This window comes from Euprymna scolopes, chromosome 20, assembly GCF_053919585.1.
Source record: "Euprymna scolopes isolate OS-2025 chromosome 20, ASM5391958v1, whole genome shotgun sequence".
Taxonomy (NCBI): domain Eukaryota; kingdom Metazoa; phylum Mollusca; class Cephalopoda; order Sepiida; family Sepiolidae; genus Euprymna; species Euprymna scolopes.
The window spans coordinates 89,832,355-89,856,632 of record NC_136501.1 but is presented as its reverse complement, the minus strand read 5'-3'; the positions used below and the strand labels follow the sequence as shown (position 1 = coordinate 89,856,632).

At 30.4% G+C, this 24,278-nt stretch overlaps 1 protein-coding gene across 12 annotated transcripts in view; it reads right to left on the bottom strand.

The window, feature by feature from the left end:
- The window catches only part of LOC145241637 (titin-like), a 698,616-nt gene that overhangs the window by 252,108 nt on the left and 422,230 nt on the right, over positions 1-24,278 (bottom strand). For all 12 annotated transcript variants that reach the window (XM_080104717.1, XM_080104725.1, XM_080104729.1 and 9 more), the window contains 13 exons: positions 20,298-20,564; positions 19,239-19,508; positions 18,472-18,759; positions 17,075-17,371; positions 15,329-15,631; positions 13,736-14,041; positions 12,553-12,667; positions 10,372-10,544; positions 8,698-8,985; positions 6,643-6,945; positions 5,291-5,593; positions 3,370-3,675; positions 1,888-1,999 (listed from right to left, as the gene is read on the bottom strand). In XM_080104717.1, the coding sequence (XP_079960843.1) occupies positions 1,888-1,999; positions 3,370-3,675; positions 5,291-5,593; positions 6,643-6,945; positions 8,698-8,985; positions 10,372-10,544; positions 12,553-12,667; positions 13,736-14,041; positions 15,329-15,631; positions 17,075-17,371; positions 18,472-18,759; positions 19,239-19,508; positions 20,298-20,564 (3,331 nt within the window). The remainder of the gene's footprint in view (positions 1-1,887; positions 2,000-3,369; positions 3,676-5,290; positions 5,594-6,642; positions 6,946-8,697; positions 8,986-10,371; positions 10,545-12,552; positions 12,668-13,735; positions 14,042-15,328; positions 15,632-17,074; positions 17,372-18,471; positions 18,760-19,238; positions 19,509-20,297; positions 20,565-24,278) is intronic.

The following is a 24,278-nucleotide window of genomic DNA, read 5'->3' as shown; positions in this document are numbered from 1 at the left end:
TATTATATATATATACCTTTATATATATATATCTATATATATATATATATACCTTTATATATATATATATATACCTTTATATATATATATATATATATACCTTTATATATATATATATATATACCTTCATATATATATATATATATACCTTCATATATATATATATATACCTTTATATATATATATACCTTTTTATATATATATATATATATATATACCTTTATATATATATATATACCTTTATATATATATACTTTTATATATATATATATATACCTTTATATATATATATACCTTTATATATATATATATATATACCTTTATATATATATACCTTTATATATATATATATATATATATACCTTTATATATATATATATATATATATATATATATACCTTTATATATATATACCTTTATATATATATATTATATATATATACCTTTATATATATATATTATATATATATAAAGGTATATATATATTATATATATATACCTTTATATATATATATTATATATATATACCTTTATATATATATATATATATATATATACCTTTATATATATATATATATATATATACCTTTATATATATATATATATATATATACCTTTATATATATATATATATATGTATATACCTTTATATATATATATATATATATACCTTCATATATATATATATATATATATACCTTCATATATATATATATATATGTATATACCTTTATATATATATATATATATATATACCTTCATATATATATATATATATATACCTTCATATATATATATATATATACCTTTATATATATATATACCTTTTTATATATATATATATATATATACCTTTATATATATATACCTTTATATATATATACTTTTATATATATATATATATATACCTTTATATATATATATACCTTTATATATATATATATATATATATACCTTTATATATATATACCTTTATATATATATATATATATATATATACCTTTATATATATATACCTTTATATATATATATATATATACCTTTATATATATATATATATATACCTTTATATATATATATACCTTTATATATATATATATATATATATATATATATATATACCTTTATATATATATATATATATATATATATATATATATATATATATACTCCTCTCTAGCTTTCTATCTCAACAATCCCCTCCCTCCATCTCTCTCTATCACCCTCTGTACCTCTTTTGCACGAGTAACATTTTACACCAAAGATCCCTGTTTACTTGCATCTCCACGAGGTCAAAATTACAATTACAATATGACAAAATTACAAAGTCATTCAGCACCTAAATAGAGTCACTCTCAATACGACAAAAATAAAAATAGAACAGATACTGCCTTTTGATCTTAGTTTAAAGACCAAGAAAGTCTACTTTAGTTTGAATTTCATAAGAAAGATTGATAGAAAAAAATTGCTCTAAATGTTGACCTTTCACGTACCTGACTAATCTTTTTCCTGTTAATCCTTATAATAATATTACATAAAAGTTCATATCCTATGGGAGACAATGCTGAAACATAATATATCAGCTTTGTGGGTTTATCTTGTGTAGTTTCTGACTTTTAGGTAGCCACACACGCATGTACACAAAGAAACAACTGCCCTTTATATAATGACTAGGCTGGCTACCCAAGGTTGCTGGAAACTATAAAAAAATAAATAGAAAAATATTAAGTAGAGTGTGTAATATCTTTATATTAAAACTTCTATCCTTCCCACTCCCTCTCTCATACGCGCTAGCTGCCTCTTTATCCTTCTTTTCCTATCCCAAATCTTCTTTTCTATCTCCATCCAATTTTTAACCAGATAGGTTTACATAAATCGAACACTAACCAAACGATCTTTGGTTCAGGCTGGCCAGTAATTTTGCACTCCAAAACGGTAGTTTCTCCAACAAATGCTGCTGTATCCTTTAATGGTTCAACAACAACTGGTGGGTCGCCAACTGAAAAATTTTTTTAAAAAAATGTTATTTAAATTTCATTAATGTCAGACTCATTCAAATAAAAATATAAAAATGATAAATAAACAAAGTAAAATAAATATTATACTATTAACAATAATAGCTACTCATTCATACTCTAAATAAAAGAGAATTACTAAAACATGTATCACACTAATCAATCATCTTACGTATAAAAAATAACAACTAAATATAAAATAATTAAATAATAATGATATGATTTTTTTCTACAGAACTGCTCCAAATATAATCCACAATACTTCAAGTTCTTGCTTAGAGGCGAAAAGGGTTCTCTGAGCGAAATAGAATTTATTTAGAAGTTTTATTTTGAAATATAAAAAAGGGACACCATACCAGACAAAAAACTGTCTAAGTTAAATGTAGAATTTTGAGAAAGAGCTTTTATATCGAAATATAAAAGATAGACACCATACCAGACAAACCAGTGTCTGGGTTGAATGTAGATTTCTTTTTTGAGAAGGATGTTTTACTTTGAGACATAAAAACAGACATCATACCATCTTTGATTTTATACAATACGTCGGTAAAGTAATAATTATTGATTTCTTCAATATTGTTATTTTATCTACCTTTGCTGCGAATGATTTTGTATCAAACAAAGTCTTCCACCTAATACCACATTATCACTATTTAAGATAATCAAACTACTTACACACTATGCACAATGCTTCAAACAAACCATAACACCCTTTTAAATGCTATATATTGTCGTAACTCTCACAATTACTAATTGCTACCAACTAGTATAATTACAATATAAATTACTTTAATACTGTCAATCCCAGTACTGGAGCTAAGATTGATGAAAAAAAAAGAAAAGAAAAGCCAAATACATCTCTCCAACAGACTATTTCATTTTCTAGCTTACTCTCAGTCGAAACATCAAGTGTTCTCTGTTCTGATACTGTCATATTCATACAAGTAGTTGAATGGATGATAGTGACTACCCCTGAGAATTTGCTTGGTGTTCCAGTGTTACATTATAAATCGGCATATGTTAAATAGTAGTGAAAAAATTCTATTGCTATTTCAAACATAAATGCTCAAACATACATAATTTCAATGAGATAAACAGAAAATAGAATGATTATGTATGAGTATTCGAAACAGAAACCATAGCAGCCGATGCTGACAGCTTCAAAACTCAATTCTGAATCGTTAATCGGTATTAAGCTTTGAAATAAGCAGCAGCAGTCGCTGTCACTCTGCCTACTACCTTATTTCTTTTTCTCGTTCATTCCTATCTTTTCACCCCCACTTCTTCATACTGCAATCAGGCGAGACACACATACGTCCACTTTTATTTTATAGATGTAAGATGCATTACTTACTGATTGGATCCCTTGCGACAACGTTCTGTGATGGAGGTGATGGCTTACTTTGCCCAGCTTTGTTTTCAGCAATGATACGATATTCATATTCCATGCCTTCTGATAATCCTTTGACAACAAAGCTTGTGTCTGGGATATGGACATTCTGAGAAGCGCATGTCCATCGAGCAGAACCAACGACTCTCATTTCAACAATGTAATTAGTGATCGGACTTCCACCATTGTTACTAGGAGGAAGCCATTTAAGTGTCATCGACTCACGAGAAACATCGATAATCTCTGGCTTGCCAGGAGGAGATGGTGTACCTAGAAAATAAATAGAAGTAATAAATAAAGAGTAGTTGTGTGTATGTGTACATGTTCAGTTAAAAGTTCAAAATTGCTAAACAAAGACCCACAAAGTTTATATGTTCCTAATCAGTGCTGTCTTAAATATATAATATCTAACATTTGGAAAAAAAAAAATTATTTATTCTTTCATCATAAACTGGCGCAGGTTTCAAGAGAAGGGAGAATCTATTTTCCAGACATTTAATGTACTATCTAAAGGGAAATTTCTCTGATTTTTTTCCAAATGAGTTATTTCCCTTGAATAATCCATAAAATGTAAATGTATGTCCAGAGAGAGGAATACACTGGACAGGGAAGAAAAAGAGGCTATAGATGAAGGATAAAATTGAAGAGAGAAAGAGAGAGAGAGAGAGAGAGATGTTTTAATTTTTACACTTTTGCCGTAGGCAACGGCAATTAGCCCTACTAGTAAATATATAAAATTAAATTAATAAAAAAAATATTTGTCAAAAAATATCAAAGTTCAACAAGCTATGTAAAGAAGCTATTTACATCCGCACACAATTTGTGTAGAGTCGCTTTAAATTAGAATAGTTCTCATCACGACTGTCTCTAGCGGGTTGTTTCACAGAGCAGAAACACAGTGTATGAAGCCTTGAACCAAAAAAAAAAAAAAAAAAAAGATGGCACTGCTTTTGCAGGTGCCCACGGTGACTACAATATGGTACTGAGTTGAAAAGCTCCTTAAGAGGTAGATTTGGGATGACTATTTTATTATTTCTATTTATATAAATATAGATATGTGTATATGTTTGTATGTATAGGATTTAATCCAAATATAATTAACTGATCATTATGACTCTTACAATGACACGGGGGGGGGGTAATGTGAGATATTTTTAGTTTAATTTAATTTTAATTTAACTGCAAAGAAGGCAAATAGGGGTTGTAACAATAGATATTAGACATCAGTTTATAAATATTCCTCAAATTTCTATTTCTTTGGAGTATTTTAAAGAGTTTTAGGAAGCATAATACAAATACAAACTTTTATTTGAACATTCAAATATTTCAGATTTGTACTGGATTTGATCTATAGCCATTTAATGTATTTTAGAAGTCTTTTAGAGTGAATAAAATGTGTATAACTTTCTATTTTCAAAATACAAATTTTCAGATTTGCATTAAATTTCATCCATTGTCATTACATATAAATTAAGCAAGATTCCTTGAATTTAAGTTTCTTTTAAAGACTCCTTAAGCCTTAAATTTGAGACATTTTCTAGAATCAAAATCATGCAATGAATTTTTATCAAAATCCGGATAAGGATTTTAGACATAAGTATCACGATGTCTTCATTTTAATTTTCATAAGGGGATATCAAAGTGGTGTAAAGCTGTTCTGTTAAAGGAATTACTTGTAGCTATCCTTAGTTAATACTATGAAAATAAATTGTAGCTATCCTTAGTTAATACTATAAAAAATAAATTTTATATTCATAAGATTATTTTAAGAATTTCTAAAATGATAATACATAATGATTCAGAAAAATTAAATTAGTTATTTCAATGAAATAAATTAGAATAAGTTTATTGATGAAAAAATATAAGGAAAGTTGACAATATTTACCAAATGGAAATTTGATGACAATTTGTGGGGTTGGTTTTGAAGGCTTTCCAATACCGGCCAAATTCTCAGCCGAGACTCTAAATTCAAAGACATCATTCTCCAACAAATCTGGAATGGTATATTCCAATTCCTTGACAGGTACCTTATTTACTCTGATCCATCTATTACCAGTAGGTTGTTTGCGTTCAATGATGTAACCAGTAATTGGTGAGCCACCATCGCTTTTTGGTGGTTGCCAAGCTAAAGTCACTGAACAATCAGTCACCTCAATTTCTTGAACATCAACTGGAGGATCTGGCACAGCTGAAAAAGTTAACAAAGAAACAGTCACATTGCATTTAATCTGTGCACCTATAAAACTGATTTTTTTTTCTCTCTGACATTGATATTAAAAGCCTACCTTTTGTATTTAAACATTATTAAAACGAACTTCTTAATATACTCAGTCATAGGTATGCAAGCAACTACATGGAGATTAACTAATTTGCATATTCCCTTAAGAAATGAGCATTAATTAATTACTTATTCATTCTTTATAGCTTCTTATTAGACACTTGGTTTAATTTAATTATTACACTGACTTCTATTTTTGCATACATTCTGCATAATTTCTTATAATTCAGGATGAAAACATTCTAGTACATGTAAATATTTCATATCTATCTATCTATCTATATATATATGTATTAAAGTGACTTTTTCAGTGTGTGTGTGAAAAGTCTGTACCAAACTCCTCTCTGAATATTTGGTACATAGAGTTAAAATTTGATATATAGAGTATTTGGACATGTAGCACATTTTCGATTTAGTTTTTAGCCGACAAAATTACTGCTAAGTGGTCGAAATTGAAAATAAAACAGTTGACTTTGGCAAAAGTAGTCGACTAAACCCATTACATGCATAGATTTACATTCATAGATTAAAGAACATTATCTTTGAACCATTTATATATGTATAGGCGTCGAGAACTGTATGCTTTGGTTTCGATATTAGCTTAAACACTCAAGTTATACAATTTTTTTTTTACTTTTAATCTCACTACTATATATTAGGTACAATATAATAAAGAATTGGCTCTATAATAATAAATACGAAATCTGCATGAATTAAAATATCTTATTTAAGCGTATTTTACGACCGGGCAAGGCCAGGTGGCCTGCTAGTTAAATAATAAAAATAATATGTTTTGATATTAATATAGTTAGGATAGGTTGGAAAAAACTTTCATATTTATTTAGATATAAGATATATATAAGATATATAGAAATTCAGTAAAACTACATTTTAAAAAAAAATAATAAGTAAAACATTAAAAAAAATCTCTTAGAAATGAAATTTTATGAAATACTTACAGAAAGGAAGCTTGGGTACTGTGGCATCCTTCATTTCAGCAAATTCTCCTTGTCCAATTTTGTTCTCCGCTGCAACACGGAAAAAGTATTCAACTCCTTCTGTCAATTTCTCACAAACCAGCGTCAGTTGTTTGGCTTCGACTGTTCCAACGGATAACCATGTGCTGCGTTTGGAATCACGTTTTTCAATGATGTATTTTGTGATCTCACATCCACCATTGCTACTGGGAGGATTCCATGACAACACAACCGATTCTTTATGGACTTCGGTTACTTTAAGATCAAGAGGTTTAGATGGTTTATCTGGAAGAAAAAATAGAAATATATATTAAGATAGGTATGTATGTATGTTTATAGATTACTATATACAGCATTCGCTCCTATACTAATTAACCATTCATTATGAATTTTGGAGAAAAGCTGCAATGCTTAAGGGTGGGTAATGTCAGTTATATTTAGTTGAATTTAGTTTAAGGGAGTAAAAAAGGGGATGGAAGTCTACAGCACCATAATAGAAATATGGCATAAATCTAATTAAGCCAAATTGCTCATCTAACACTGTGCGTTACTGTTGTGGGGACTCCCCCATGTGTCTAAGAGTTATGAGTATCGGTGCGGTCAGTGTACTTTCTTGGTCCACCATCTTGGTGGTACTTCCTACTATTTAGTGGCTCTTTGTATATGCTGTTTTTGGTTTCAATATATTTTACCTTTGCTAAATCATTTATGTGTCCAAGTTTTCCATAATGACCTTTCCAGGGCCATAACAGTTCTATACAGTCATAATAATTACTATGCAGACGAGCAATTGAACGACTACTAAAACAACAAAACAGAATAAACAACAAAAATCTTCTTTGTGGGCACATTGATGCGATATACATGAAATAACATAGCGCACATTTGTTTGCACTGAATACTCCACAGTCTCAGTGATAGAATCCAAACACTCGAGATGGTAAGGAAATTTTCAGAACGTTCTCATAGCCTTGCAGACCGGTAATAATCAAGAGAAACACAATGGTATAATTAATAAAAAGTTATTGATGTATTAGAAAAAGTATGTTACAGAAGTACACATCATGATTTTATGGGCCATAGCTGCCAGAAATTACTGTTATTTACTTCCTTCCCACCGCAGGAAGATGTGATAAAATGTTGGATGGTGGAAAGAATCAAGCCATCATCCCTAAAGGAGGAGCATTCTGATTTTTAAAAAATTGCCTGTTAGCATTCCCTGGTCAGAGTGCCTCAGGTAGTAAGTAAGAAACTTATTCTACTCGAAAAAGTGAAGGTAAGGCCTAGGGGATGGACCTCCTAGGACTACCCAAAATGAATATCTCGGCCTGCCAGATAAACGATTACTGAAATGACTTGGTTTCTGCCAGACTGACTGTCAATATTGCAATCTTAACTAGCAGGTATCAGCAAATCGCCAAATGAACGTCATGAATCACAACCTACTGTCATGTTAAATATAGCTATATTTATAGTTGCTTGATATGTCCATTATTTCTTAAATAGGCATATCAGTTTACCCCATAACAAAAACGACTTCAAATCTATTTAGTTATATCCATTTTTCTTTCAGTTCCATCAATTTCTTTGAAAGCAATCGCAATGAACTCCCTTTGCATATGCGACCAAACATTTATATAAGAGGATCAGTCTGTATGTTACTCAACCCGACTTTCTATTGGTTTGCTGTAAACTTAGAGAAGCATTTTAGTCTCTCTGTCATGTTTAAAATTAAAATATAATGCTAATGAACCTTATGTTCTGTTGTGACCTTGCAGGTCAGTAATAATAAAGACAAACGCAGTTATATAATAAACAAGTGTATGAGCACAAGTATGTTGCAAAAGTACACACCATGTTTATTTATTGTATAACTGCAACGAATTGCTACCCAATAACGTGTTAGATGTAATTATATTTATAGCCGCTGAGTAAGTCCATTATAACTGAAATAGGTATAGCAGGTTACCCTATAAAACCCGAGAATACTCTGGATAATTAGGGAAATGACTAAATGCAAAATCTATCTATACTTACCATTAACGATGATCTCAAAATCGGCCTGGGCTTTTCCAACGACATTTTCTGCAACAATGGTATAAGTACCCGAGTTCTTTTCTTCTGTATTTTTCACTGTCACTTTGGAATATTTATCAGTTGTTTCAATATTAATAGAATGAGAGGCTTCCAACTTCTCATTGTTAAGCATCCATTTAATGTCTGGTTTAGGAATACCAGAAACATTGACCAAAAGAGTAATGGTGGTTCCTGCCTTAAAGGTCTGAGTGCTTTTAAGTCGATTGTCATATTCAAGTTGGGGATGAGCTGTAAAAAACATTAAAATTGAATTAATTATAAAATAAAAAATTATATACACCTATTTCTTTTTGGAAAAAGTATACACCTACTTCTTTGTGGAACACAATGCAGCAGAGCTACTTTCCAGCTTACTATAACATGGTCATTTTCAAGTTCAACGTAAGCAGGTTCTTGATGATTCATCCTCTAAAATAAATTAACTTATCCACTTTCTACCATCACCAACCATCATAGTATCCATTAACCTTTATCCTTGAGTGGCCTCTAAGCCTTGATAAGCAGTAAACAAAGACTAGTTTGGAGACGAAACAGGATATATTGTTTTTGCTTCGTCAGCCATGACTATATAGAAATGTTAAGTAATTTTTATTTATATTCTGAGTATCGTTTGTACTGCAAATTAAACTTTAAACCCCCTGAAGACTGTCATGTAGAACTGATTATTACTAAGCACTTTATCTGTTGCACTACGAAATCCATGTGGACAAATAATACAAATTATCAATCCTCATCTCAAAAACTGTAAAACATAGTGTCGTGGTGTTAGTTGTTGAATAATTGACGAGGAAGACATAATAACATTTAAATAAATATGTATTAACAAACATACATAAAAGGGATAATTGAGCAATATCTTTGCTCACTGTTGGACTAGTAGTGACGACCATACTCTTCACGTGTCTGTCTCTGACTCCTTAGGTAAAACGGTTCTCGTTACCTGGGATAATTCATTATTCCAAGTAGTAGGGGTGCGTCCCCAACACATAGTTTAATATTTAATTTTTTATTTTGTTTACTTTTTTCTATTTTTGTTCATACCAAAAAAAAGTATATTCTTACTGAAGCTTAAGTAGCTAATGTGATATGAGCCAGGTTTATAGGATTGAGCAGCAAGATGTCTGTTCACAGCTGTATTATATTTCTCTTGGTTCCAGTTTTTCTTGGAAACTACTGAGCTGGTTGAAATTTTTGTACGGATTTTTGTTATAAGGTGCAGCAAATTAAGTATTATGGTATCCATTAGATGCACAGTTAAAGATTAATAGGGATTGATATTTAATGTAATGTAACTCTGAACATAAATTTAACTATATTCAACTATCAATTTAACATAGCTATAACTTTTACTCTTTTTAAATGGACTAAAAAATAAAGTTACATTTAACTTTATGAATGTTAGTACAGTCAAGGAAACAGGGAGCATGGAAAGAATTCCAAAGGGAAGTGGTCACAGGAAAGATGTTATTAGAGTAGAAAAACTTCTGGTATCCAGAGACCTTCATATTGAAAGGGTGGAATTTTGCTGTTATTTGATATGTTTGAATAAACAAAACTGAAAATGTTGTTTTATTTAAAAACAAAATATGTGAGATGATAATCTGTGGTACTTACTATGAATAGTCAATTTTCCTGTTGTAGCACATTTTCCGATTGCGTTAACAGCTTCGCATTTGTATGTGTCAGAGTCAGATGGTTCGGTCTTATGGATGAGAAGAGCAGCAACTCCGCTTTCATAGCTCATTTCATATTTTGCGCTCTTCTTCACTTCGGTTGTTCCCTTGAACCTACAGATTAAAAAAAAAATTGTAAACAGTTTTTAATCTTACCGACGTATAAAATATGATGAAAGATTGTGTATAACTTTATGCATGCATAAGATCAAAGTTATTGCCTTGGATATAACTGGCTCTGATACGAAAAGATACTGTGATTAAGTGGTTTGTCTTTTGTAATGGCCGTCACATGATTAAACTAATTAAAACGAGGCTTTGACCAATTTTCTAGTTTTTGACATATTTATACGCACTTCAAGCTAAAGACATATAAGACTTTACACCGTGCAATGCCCATTTTAATTTTTACTCTTTGTTTGATATTATTTTGCAATTTACTCGACTAAACATTTATAGGCAGTTCTTATTGTACATTTACTGTGGAATTCCACTTAATTTCGCTAGTATTAGTATTAAATTTTAAAATTCCCTTATTTTGTCCTTGAGTCCTCACATTCGATGGTGTTTTCTGCATACTAAGTAATTCTAAATTTCTTTAAACCATAAACCAATAAGCACACACACACACATATATATATATATAAGAAAATTGAATTCTGTCAATTAAAATTTACAACAAATTTATTTTTCAACAAGGAATACAATTAAAAAATTAAATACTTTTCCTTATTCCATGGAGTTTCAATGAATGGCTCATATCATCATCATCAGATGAGACATAGATAGCAAAATAATATTTATAGGCAGTCTATAAATTTTGCTTCTTTGCACATGAATTGAAAACTAAAATTTATGGAAAGTATTTGTGTGAAAGCTGATAAAATGCAGAAAACAATAGGATATTACAAATGAAGTGTAAGTTCCATGAAGAAAAGATAAAAAAGTGGTACAATCCAATTAAAGTCAAAAGGTTGGATAGTTCAAGCATATGATAATGCAAATGAAATTGAGATCTAGGTAACTGGAATTTTAAATCCAATGCGAAAATAGTATCCCAAGAATTGCAGTTGGAGGTTATTAATCGAAAAATGCTAAGTTGAAAAAAAATAAAAATAAAAAATAAGTTTAGCTCTGATAAAAAAGATTGTATGTTTTCATCGGTAGACAGAATAAATTATATATATATATATATATATATATATATATATATATATATATATATAAGTTGTCAAATCAAGGGAAGATTAGATGGCATCTTTAATTAGGTTAACCTACGTTTTCTTTTCAGCTGCCAATGTGCTCATTCTTTTGGGCAATTTGATTTTTATTTTATTTTTTGATTGCAACATTTATTTTAAAACTCCAACGAAACATGTTAACGACAGAAGATTGTGCTTACATAAGCATTCATATCATGTTATCAATATACTTGAACTTAATCAATTAATCAATATATATATATATATATATATATATATATATATATATATGTACGAAGCATACCGACCTAAAGACAGGTAAAATTAATTCCCTAAACAAGATAGTTTTACAACATTTTTATGTTCCTTACGAAGATTAAAATCAATATATAATGTGTAAACATGTGCCGATTTTCCAATGTTGATCAAGTTTATTATATGATTTTGATTCTGGAAAATGCCTAAGATTAAATGCTTAAGCTTAAGGAGTCTTAAGAAGAAACTGGAATTCTGCTTTATTACTGTTTTAATGTAACTTAATGTAAATCTGAAACATTTTGAATTTTTGAATAGGAGATTGTGTCCATGTTATGCCCTTAAAAATCCTTTAGAATACTCTAAAATAACTAAAATTTGGAAAATGTGTCTAATTGATGTTTAATACCTATTGTGAAAATTTCACAAAAATTGGAGGTATCCGAATTTTCATGAAGGGCTTTCAGCTACACAACTCTGCTTCTTTTTGCTTAAAACTTAATTAAACTAAATATAGCCTACATTACCTGCCTTTATGCCTAGCAGTTGTGTTTCGAAAAATCATAATGGTCAGTTAATTAGTTAAGGACATACAAATATATAAAGTTATACACATATCCAACTTTATGTAAATGGAGATATACGAGTATAGAAAATGATTTTACCATTTTATCTCTGATTCCGGTTCACCGAGGTCAATTTTACATTCCAGAGTTGCATCATTTGGTGACACAAAGACGGATTCGTGCAAATGTTCAACAATTCTGGGTGGTTTGCCAACTGGAAAAAGAATTAGTTCCACAATATTATTTGCAATGAAAAAACTGACACATTTTATATTCAGAAACAACAAAAAATTTTTGCTTTCCATACATATACGTCATAAAATCAAAGTATTGTTAATATATATATATATATATATATATATATATATATATATATATATATATATAAAATAGTTTTATTTTAATTTGGTAGTGGTTTCTATGTCTTTCCTCGAGAGAAAATATAAACAATGTGAGTTATTTGTTTGCCGCCTTGCTACGCATGAAAAAAAACAACAGTTTTTCGTTTCTGAGGAGTCTATACATGAAAGATCAGCATTAAATAGTTCAATAGCTGGTTGATGTGCCGTAAACCAAACCAAATCAAACCGGTGCATAACTTAATATATTAATATACTTTTTTAGTTGATAGATAAGCAATCTTTATGAATGGAGGGTAGAATATTTTGGGTACTAATCAGGAAAACGGCAATTCATGAATCAATATGTTACTAGTGAGAGCCTGTGTAAATTCTATGTTGTTTTCTACATTAATCTCTATAATTTACTGTTAATAATAGTAATATTTCCTTCGAAATAATAAATATTTGTCATGATAAGAAAAAAGTCCACAGTTATTCATGAATCTCACTATACTGTCTAGATTTAATTTTCCTCTGAGGTTATCTGATCTAAGCTGTCTTTAAAACTCACATTAACATCCATTATATCATTCTCATATCATTTCTTCCCATGCAACGCATGTCCTCAACCCTCATTGGCTAGTGATAGATTAATAAACAGGAAATTTAAAATAAATTTCAAGAGAGTATAAAGTAGATCTTGCGTTTACTTTTGGAAACCTCTCACTTCTCCTATTTTGTCCTTTAGTCCTCACATTCAATGAGTGACATCTTTGACAAAGGGGGAAGAATTGCTGTTTTCTTGATCGAAATCTATTCATCTAACACTTGTTGTAAACTCTGAAGTAGTATTTTGTTTAGCTCCTTAGATCAAGTGACTTCATGTCTTGTCTTGTCTTTAATTTCCATTAAATTTTTTTTAAAACGAGCTGAACACTCACCCAAAGGTTTAATAACTTTAACAGGTTCAGTCGGTTGAGAAAATTCCCCAACACCAGCACGGTTTTCTGCAGCAATTCTGAATTCATACTCGGTTCCCTTTTTCAATTTTTGGACACTGTAAGTCAGTTCAGGAACCTTCTTATCTGGGTTAGCTTGAATCCATTTATTGGAGCCAATAGAGCGATACTCAATGACGTAATTGAATATGGGACTGCCACCATCCTTTGCTGGTGGACTCCATTTTAAGGCAACGGAACTGTCATCGGTTCCAGTGATCAAAGGTGTTTCTGGGCGACCAGGTTTTTCTACAAAAAAGCAAGAAAATAATGAATACATTTCATTTTTATGAATGAATGTGTTGTGTATCATCATGATTGCTTAGTTACTTTGATGTGGATATGCGATGAGGAGGATATCGAGAGATAAAGAGACTGAGGGACGAAAACCTGAAGACTCACTTATACACAAAGTTTTGTCTTCTGCTATATCTCAAGTAAAAGATTCAGGCAGAAAGAACAAAAGAGAGTGGAAGAGATGGGAGGAGGTAGAACTAGATGTCAATGATAAGGATTCCATGAGATAAAGAGTCTTAGTGATAAAATTTGAAGACTCATTTATATACAAAACATATAGTTCTACTTTAGCTTAAGTAAATGCTTCAGGCAGCGAGAGTAAGAAGGAGAATGAGATGGAGAGGAAGAGATGTTGATGATGAGGATTCCATGAGATAAAGAGATTAAAGGAAAAATATTTGAAGACTCGTGTTATTCTCCATATACAGTGCCTGACATATGAAGCACATTTGTGTGAAATTTTTAAGAAATCAGCGCAGCTGTTTCAGAGTCCATACGGAATAAACTCACACAGACACACACAGAGATAAAGTGTCTTTCATATGCAAGTAAAGATACAAAGGGCAGGTGTTTCATAAGCTACACAAGACACATCAACAAAGCTGATATATTCTTTTTCAACATTGCTAAGGAAAGAATAAGGATACGTTTTTATTTGTATTGTTTTGTAATATTTATCAATTGGGGATCAACTGGGACAAATTTAGTCAAATAGAGTGATTTAAGAGTGATTTAATGCATATAATTGTAATTATTTCTGAGTAAATCGTGGGGGGGGTGAAGGAGATGGAAAAGGAAATTAAAGAGATAGAGAGAAAAAGAGATAGAGAAATTTTAAAAGAACAAAATTAGTCAAGGAAAAGTGGGTGGACATTTAGAACAATTTTTTCATTGACCTTTGGTGTGAAATGGTACATTTTTCACTGATATTTGAAAATGTAATCTATTTATTAACATATATAATTAATATATATATATATATATATATATATATATATATATGCATTCATTGTATAGGTACATGTGTGTATCATTCATCGACAAGAAAAATGAGGAAGAGAGAGAGGAAGAGAACAAAGGAAAGAGAGAAAGAAAGAAAGTAAAAAAGATAGAGAAAAAACTTTTAAAAGAAAGATGTTACACACACTTTTAAATACTTCAATTTCATTTTCCATCCTCCTGAGCAACCCCGGGGTGGCCATACTAGTAACTAAATAAAAACCAATAGTTTGTACTTACGCCAAGGATCCTTTGCAACAATCGGGGCTGACGGTTGGCTTGGTTCACTTTCACCAGCTTTGTTGACTGCCACAATTCTGAACTGATATGAATTGTCTTCAATCAGATCATTCATTAAGAATTCAAGATCTCGAACTGGCTCTTTGTTGACGCGGATCCAGCGTGGCGTGACCTCTGACATTCTCTCAATATAATAACCAATAATCGGTGATCCTCCATCAAACTGTGGGACCTTCCAGCAGATCTTAGCCTTATTATTGAATATGTCGTTCACAGTAGGTGCATCAGGTGCATCTGGAGGATCTGTTTTAAGATAAAATATTGAAACAATATAAAACTAATGTCATCTGGTGGATTTGATAAGATGAAATATTTTAACAATAAAAAACTAATGTCATAATATTATCTGGTGGATCTGTGTCAGGATGAAATATTTTAACAATAAAAAAGAAATGACATAATATTATCTGGAGGATCTGTTTTAAGATAAAATATTGAAACAATATAAAACTAATGTCATCTGGTGGATTTGATAAGATGAAATATTTTAACAATAAAAAAACTAATGTCATAATATTATCTGGTGGATCTGTGTCAGGATGAAATATTTTAACAATAAAAAACTAATGTCATAATATTATCTGGTGGATCTGTGTCAAGATGAAATATTTTAACAATAAAAAACTAATGTCATAATATTACCTGGTGGATCATTGTTAAGATGAAATATTTTAACAATAAAAACACTAATGTCATAATATTATCTGGTGGATCATTGTTAAGATGAAATATTTTAACAATAAAAAACTAATGTCATAATATTATCTGGTGGATCTGTGTTAAGATGAAATATTTTAACAATAAAAAACAAATGACATAATATTATCTGGTGGATCTGTGTCAAGATGAAATATTTTAACAATAAAAAACTAATGTCATAATATTATCTGGGGGATCTGTGTCAAGATGAAATATTTTAACAATAAAAAACAAATGACATAATATTATCTGGTGGATCTGTGTCAGGATGAAATATTTTAACAATAAAAAACTAATGTCATAATATTATCTGGTGGATCTGTGTTAAGATGAATTATTTTAACAATAAAAAACTAATGTCATAATATTATCTGGGGGATCTGTGTTAAGATGAAATATTTTAACAATAAAAAACTAATGTCATAATATTATCTGGTGGATCTGTGTTAAGATGAAATATTTTAACAATAAAAAACAAATGACATAATAGCTTATATGTGAAGGCAAGCACTTGTACCCCCCTCAATGTAAATACCCCTGATCAATCAAACTAGCAGCAACACAGGAGTAGACTTTTGTGTTAGTCAGTTTTTTAACCCCGTCATTCCTTATTAAACTCTTGAAGGGCTTATTTTTTCGCTAGCCTATTTGGAGTCCAGGAGATTAAACACTCTGTTAGTCTAGATTTTTCTCTCCATTTTTACTATTAGGCTTAGTCCTTTTCATCAATTGGTTTTATACCTTGTTTTAAGTGATTTCTATGAAAAAATTCCACCCGTCACTCTGAAAACCTCAAAATATCATAAATATTTCTACTCTAATAGTGTCTTTCCTCAGACTGATTTCTTTTGGAATTCCTTCTCTGCCTCCTGTTTCCTCAACAGAACATTAAATGTAATATGAACAAATATCTTGCTGCACAACTCCCCATTCAACTTGCACTCTATAAATGTGAAAGTTATATGAAAATTTCATTTCTATACGTACTAAATGGATGCTTGGCAGTGACCGGCTCAGGGAGTTCTGCAAACGGTCCTCTGCCATATTTGTTTTCAGCTGCAACACGAAGCATGTATTTCGTGCCTTCTTGAAGACCATCAACAACTTCTTCCAATGATACACAGCTTCCAACTTCCTGCCATGAATGTCGTGTCTGTTCTCTCTTTTCCACGTAATATCCTTTAATAGGACTACCTCCATCATCGGAAGGAACCTTCCAGACCAATTTCAATTTTTCTGCCGTAACTTCTGTAGCTTTCAATTCACGAGGTGGTCCTGGTTTGTCTAAAATATAAGCAGCATTTTTTTAAAACAAATGCTTATTAAAAAAATATATGTGTCACTAAATTTGCTAGAAATAATAAGTGGGTGGTTAAGTGAACCGTCAAAATAATTAGTGGAATTTGACAAAAATTACGAGAGGGTATTATTACACAGAATATTAAATTTATATCAAATTATTAAAATTACAGGGTTTCTATAAGGTACATTAAGTTTAATTAAAAAATTGACAAAAAAAAAAACAATATAGTTTTTGCTATAAAAAGACATTGGAAATTTAATTATGTTTTATTGATTAATGGAGAGTCAGATAATAAAATGTCTTTTTTTTTAAAATAAATATATTAGGAGTCATCAACATAATGGTATTTAATGGCAATAAAGAGTGTAAGTTTAATTGAAACCTTCAAAATAATTAATGAGATTTCTTAATATGGAACGGAGCCTTTTGTTATCGATTCTTACACTGGAAATTCACTGGCAAGAAATATTTGAAAAGCTAAATTTACCATACAATTAGATTTTCCAATATCTTTTTGAAATACCTCATACATGCAAGTCACCGTAAGTCACACACACACATATATATATATATATATATATATATATATATATATATATATATATATATATATATATATATATATATGTATATATATAAAACAATTTTTGCTGGAATTTGTCTCATTTCAAAGTATCTAAGGCTGTAAATATTTTTAGAAATGGAAAATATTCCAACAAATAAAGCATCACCATGAGCAGAAATTGAAACTGATACTTTAAGATATTCAGTTTGGGGATCTACTAACTGAGCTATTTGGACTTTCTTATAATTACAGGTTAAAACATTATCTTAACAAAATAAGTGTAGCTTTGGTGTGACGTCACAGATTTATGATTTACATTATGTTTTAAAACATGAAGTCAAAGGTGAACGATAATAAATGAATGAATGGGTAAATATTATCAATAGCGTTGGAAATTATTTTAATCGTTCAAAACAAATTAATTTGTTTTAGCTACGTATTGGCATTAAAAACAATTTAATATTTAATATATACTAATGTGTCTTATTGTAGTAGGCAAAAAATAAAATATATTACCTAGAACCACCAGTTTTATAGTTACATCAGTTTCACCTGCAGGGTTCTTCAGAGTCAAATTGTATTCACCAGAGTCGGATCTCTTGGTGTTCTTGAAAGTTATTTTGGCAATATTATTGACGGATTCTACAACCATTCTCTTTGCATCAGGAAGGTCACCATCATTGAATTTCCAAATAGCTTTGGGTGCAGGGAAGCCAGTGAATGGAATTGATACAGATGTATTTTCTTCGGCTTTCACATAAATGGTCTCTTTGTATTTCTCATCCAGTTTGTAACCAGGTGGAACTGAAACAAAATAGAGGTGAATGTTTGATTCCATTCTAATATGAATTAATAACCAAATGTGGTTAAAAAATAAATTGATTACTATTCTGTACTTTATAAAATAGATTATTGACTATTCTGTACTTTCACCTAACAATGTTTGTGGATAAATTGTCAAAAAGTTTAATTTTTTTCCATTTGAGTTACTTCAAGAAATAGCAATGCATAATATTTTAGCTATACAGATTAAATACGAATCATCATCATGTTTGGTTCATACTATTAGTTATGTAATAAAACTGTTTTGTGTTAAACTACAAGAGGAATTGCAAAGATAACATGCTTTATCAACCTAGGGATGTATCCTACTCCTTCTCCATCCTCTTCCTCGTCATTATCATCACCATCATATTCGGTTTATTACGCTAGTTATGTAATAAAATAATTTCGGATTCAACTACAAAAGTAACGAATTGTAAAGATATCCCAGCATGCTTTACCTTCAACAGTAAGCGAAGCACTACTTTTGCATCCACGTGCAGACATGGTGTATTCTGCTTCATCGTCTCCGGTTGCATCCTTTATGATTAATTTATGAACACAGCCTTGGACAATCATCTCATATTTATCTCCAGGTTGAATTGGTTTACCATTTCGGAACCACTGAACTTCAATATCAGGACGGTTGATTTCGCAATCAAAAACCACTTCACTCGGAGCCCAATTAATCTTTTGGTTTTCAAGTTGTTTGCAAAATGATATTTCACCTTCTGCAACAAAAAGTACATTATTTTATGAAATAACTTGTTTTAAAAAAAGTGAAATATTTATTAAAAGAAATCCTGGAAGCTATATTCATAAAAGGAAGAACACTAATTTATAGTTTTAAAAACTGATTGGTTGAGAATAATATCGTGATGTATTAGCTTTTAATTTCAATTTAAAATCCCACTTAAATTGATAAAGAAGGAAGCCAAATTCAATATGAATAAGATACTACTCCAGTTATACAAGCCTTTCACTTTTACAACAATATTTATACATGGAAGGATGATCTATAGTTTAACAAACAATGTTTGTTGACTTGAAAACGACCTTCTTTCTTTAAGTCAACAGAATGGAGGTCATCTTCCATGATGATAATGCTTGCCCTCACACAGCACTACTGACCAAAGATCTTCTAGTAGAATTTGGTTGGGAAATCTTGCCTCATCCTTCATATTCTTCTGATCTAGTTCCCCTGCATTATCACTTATTTTAAGGTTTAAAGATAGCCTTAGGTTAACATTACGAGAAGGGGTCCAACATGGGTTTCACATCAAAACATGATGAATTTTACAAGCGGGACATTTATAAGCTCGTTCACAGATGGAATCTAGTTACAGAGATTGTTATGATTAAGTATTTTAGAAAATATGCAGTTTTTTTTTTTCAAGATCAAATTTTAAATCAACAAAAACTTTTGCACCAATCTAATAATTTCAATTTAAAATCCTACTTAAATTGACAAAGAAGAAAGCCAAACCAAAAAAATAAGATGCCGCTTGACTTATACAAACCTTTGACTTTCACATTACATTTGGTTGATTTGTCCATAATTTTCAATTCATACTCGGCTTGATCATCAAGTTTAGCTTTATTCACTTCCAGCGTGTGTTTCGTGCCTTCAACATGGAAGTTAAAGTGGTTGCTCTTCTGGATTTCTTTACCTGCTTTCATCCAGCAACCAGTGACATCGCGGCGGGATACTTCACATACCAAGAAGATGTTCTCATCTTCCATAACTTCTTGGTCTTTGAGAGGACTCAGGAATTCCAATGGTTTCTCTGTAAAAGAATTCACATGATAATGTAAGTATTGACCAATGCTTATCAAAGTTTCAAGACGGATGAATTGGCTTAAAGTAACCTGAGCCAACCAAAGTTTATAACAATAATTTTCAGATATACATTAAATTCATTATTTAAAAGGAGTTTATATGTAAATAATTTTTTTTTCAGATTAAGGAAATATACAGGATACATATTGTAATTGATGAAAATAATAAATTAAAACTGGAGAACAACAAAAAATATGAATAGATAAAAAATGACAAAAATCAATATTGTTATCATAAAAAAAATTGATTAAATACTATAACTACATAGTTAATTAAAATAATCAGATGTAACAGCACACTTATTAAATAAAACTTTTAGGACATATTGATAACAAGCAAAACCTACTCACCATCCAGTAACTATTAATCTAACTCTCTGTATTTTTTATAATGTATTAGTAGGGAGGGCTACTCGACGTTGCCCGAGGTAAAAGTTTAACAAATTCCTGTAAAAAAAAAACTTCTATGATATCTGTTTACCTCTCTTTATTCGTCTCTATAGCTTTCTCTTTTCCCACCCTTCTTTCTCCTCTACTCAGTCCATTCCTCTCTGGAAACACACACACACACACACAACTCTCCTTTATATAATAGATAATTCCTTCAGGAATGAGTCATTATTTTCTTTCTAAATTAGTGCATAAAATGGCTTACCCTCCTCTCCTCCAGCGCCGATGAAACCTGGCTCAGTTAATCCTCAAATAATTTTTATATATTATTAATCAAAGACAACGCTGATCTAAAATACCCTATCTGTGCGATTGTTTTGTTTTGTTTTTACTTTTAGATGGGTACACACACATATACACACATACATACACAGCACACACTTAGACACAACTGATCTTTATATGATAAGTAACTTACTTTACATATCGTTAATTAAAAAATCTGTTGTAATTTAAAAATGAACAGTTTTCATTTAAATCACCTACCTTAGAAATTAATGAACATAAAATTTGAAGAAAGGTTTTTGTAATTTACCCTTTTTTTTTCTATTAAACCAGTTTGATTAATTACAATTAATAGTGGCAAACCTGTTGCAATAAAATTAAAAATGAATAGCACCAAACATTAATCTGTTATGTAAAATTGACATACAAATAGCTGTGTTTGGATCTTTGCTCTCTATCATATAGATACGGTATTTAAAAAGACTGTTGTGTTACTGATTTAAATAACAGTGGGTCGCTTTGATCGTAATATAGGTTCGATAAAGGAAAATAAAAGTTTCGCATTTATTCATTTCGATAAAAAAATATTGCTATCTATAAAAACATAAAACAGTTATCAACAAATATAGAAAAGGTTTTCTAATCTTTAATCATCGTAAATTAGTAAAAAGAAAAATTAGTAGAACCAATATTGTAAGTGATATTCATATTTAAATTAATATTTGGTAAATATAATTTCTTGCAATTTTAAAGCATGAATTATCAACACAAAACAGGAAATTATCTACATAATTTATTTATAAGCATGATCTTGTTAAGTTAATTTCTAAAGTAATATTTACACTAGGTCAGTTTTTAATGTGGGTAAAATTTAGCTCCCCAACTCTTTTATTTCTTTTAGACGGATTGAATTTTTGTTTTTCTTTTTTGAAAAGGAGTAATTTTCTCCTGAGATATCAAAAGCTTTTGCACCATATCTGATTTTGTTAAGCCACAGTAAGTTTTATATTAACTGATATTGTTTGTGAAAGATTTATTGAAAAATAAATAATTGTGAAGATTAGTACCATAAATATTATAGTTCAGCATTTGTTTTTAGTAATCTTTTCTTTCGCCATTGCTTTCAGGATCCGAGCATTAATTTTAAAAAGTTATTTATTGAGATTATTTTACAGGTAATCATGGTAACGAAAACAAAGTTTCCGGCCACGGTTATGATCTTGGGTGTGGTTTCAAGCAGGGGGGGGGGCATATGATGCCATCTCACATCTTCGAAGTACACTTGAAAGTTAACACCAAAGTGTACTGTGCTGAAAGGTATGATGATCCCCTGGTGCAATCAGGTGACCGCTAGCAGTCCTTGGGTGTGGCAGCAGGACTCGGTATCGGCCTATAAGTCTAAAGAGACCAAGGCTTCACTTTACGAGGAGTGCTACGACTTCTTTTTACCCTTCTCTCACTGGCCCATTTCCTTCCCCGATCTGAACTCGCGAGACTACTTTGTTTGGTCATAAGTCGAGAACATCACCAACATGACCTCCCAAACCACCAAAGCCAGCCTAATCGCCGCCATCCACCGAGTATTCGCTGAGCTCCCACTTGCACTTGTGGAAAAGGCATGCTCCCAATTCCAGACCCGTATCGAGGCGGTGCTTGAAGCTGAAGGCGGCTAGATTGAATAGATGTCAGCTCTGCTACATAATCAAGTTACCTGAATTTATTTTTTTCAATAAAGTTTTAAAATAAAGCTGTAGTGTTGTTTTCTTTAGGGCAACAACTTTATCGTTCGACCCTGTAAAGGCTGTCAATTAGCTTATTACTTGTCACTTTTATCCAGTATTCTGAAAACGGCATTCCAAATAATTTAAATAATATAAAAAACGTTTATTATAGATTTAACCATATAATTAAATTAATTAAAGCACTTACACAAAAATCCACACACACACAAAAAAAGAGAATTTAAAATGAAAAAAGTCTTATATTTATTAACATAAATATAAGATCTTTTAAAGAATTTGTTTTTAATTGCAAAAAGATGTATTTGACAAAAGATATTAATGAAAACGCAGCAGGTGTTAAAAGCAAACATTTTAATCATACAAAGGATATCACGTGAATTATTCAGCCTACTACTCTTAGATGTAATTCACACACCGTTCCAGGCGATGTAACTCTGACCTTCTTCAGAATTTGACATAAAGATTTTCGAGTTCGACAAGGCACATCTGAACAAGCTCAGAGATTACATCAACGGAAACGTTGTGAGAATAACATCGAAAATGAGAACAGTAGTTTAAATAATTCAAATAATACAACTTATCAATCCTTATCTCAAAAAATTCTGAAACATAAGATACATTTATATTACTTACTTGCAGGAAGATCTGATGAAGTTTGGGATTGAATTAATATCACAAGTATGTTCATTTTCATTATAATCATAGCACCATACAACTTTCTTTATTGCTACTACCCCCCTACCGTTTTGCCCCCACCCCCATATAATTTGAAGAAGTTGAAATGTTGGAAAACTGTTTAAATTAGTGTCATATACATTAAACTTAGGTTTGAAGTTTTGTAAGAAAATTTGTCCCCATGGGTTTCTTAGAAGTGGGGGCATTTCAGCACACAAAAGGTAACGTAAAGATTCGAAACTACTTACATTGTCTTAACAGATGAATTTCATACATATAATACAAATTTCATCAAAAGAGGATATATTTAAAGTTTAAAGAAAGTTAAACCCTCATAGCTCCCTTATGGTATGAAGGAACTTAGAGGTTCTGTAGTATTTTCATTGCCTTCCTCATGCAACTTCAAACATATGATTTAAATTTCATTAAAAATAGGATATGTTTGAAGTTATAAGAGGGTTATGCTCTCGTAGCCCCCTAAGGAAGTGAACTTCTAGATTCGAGAACACTTCCATTGTCTTCCCTGGTAAATTTTGAATGGAAATACATTTTTAGATTTTATGTAAATTT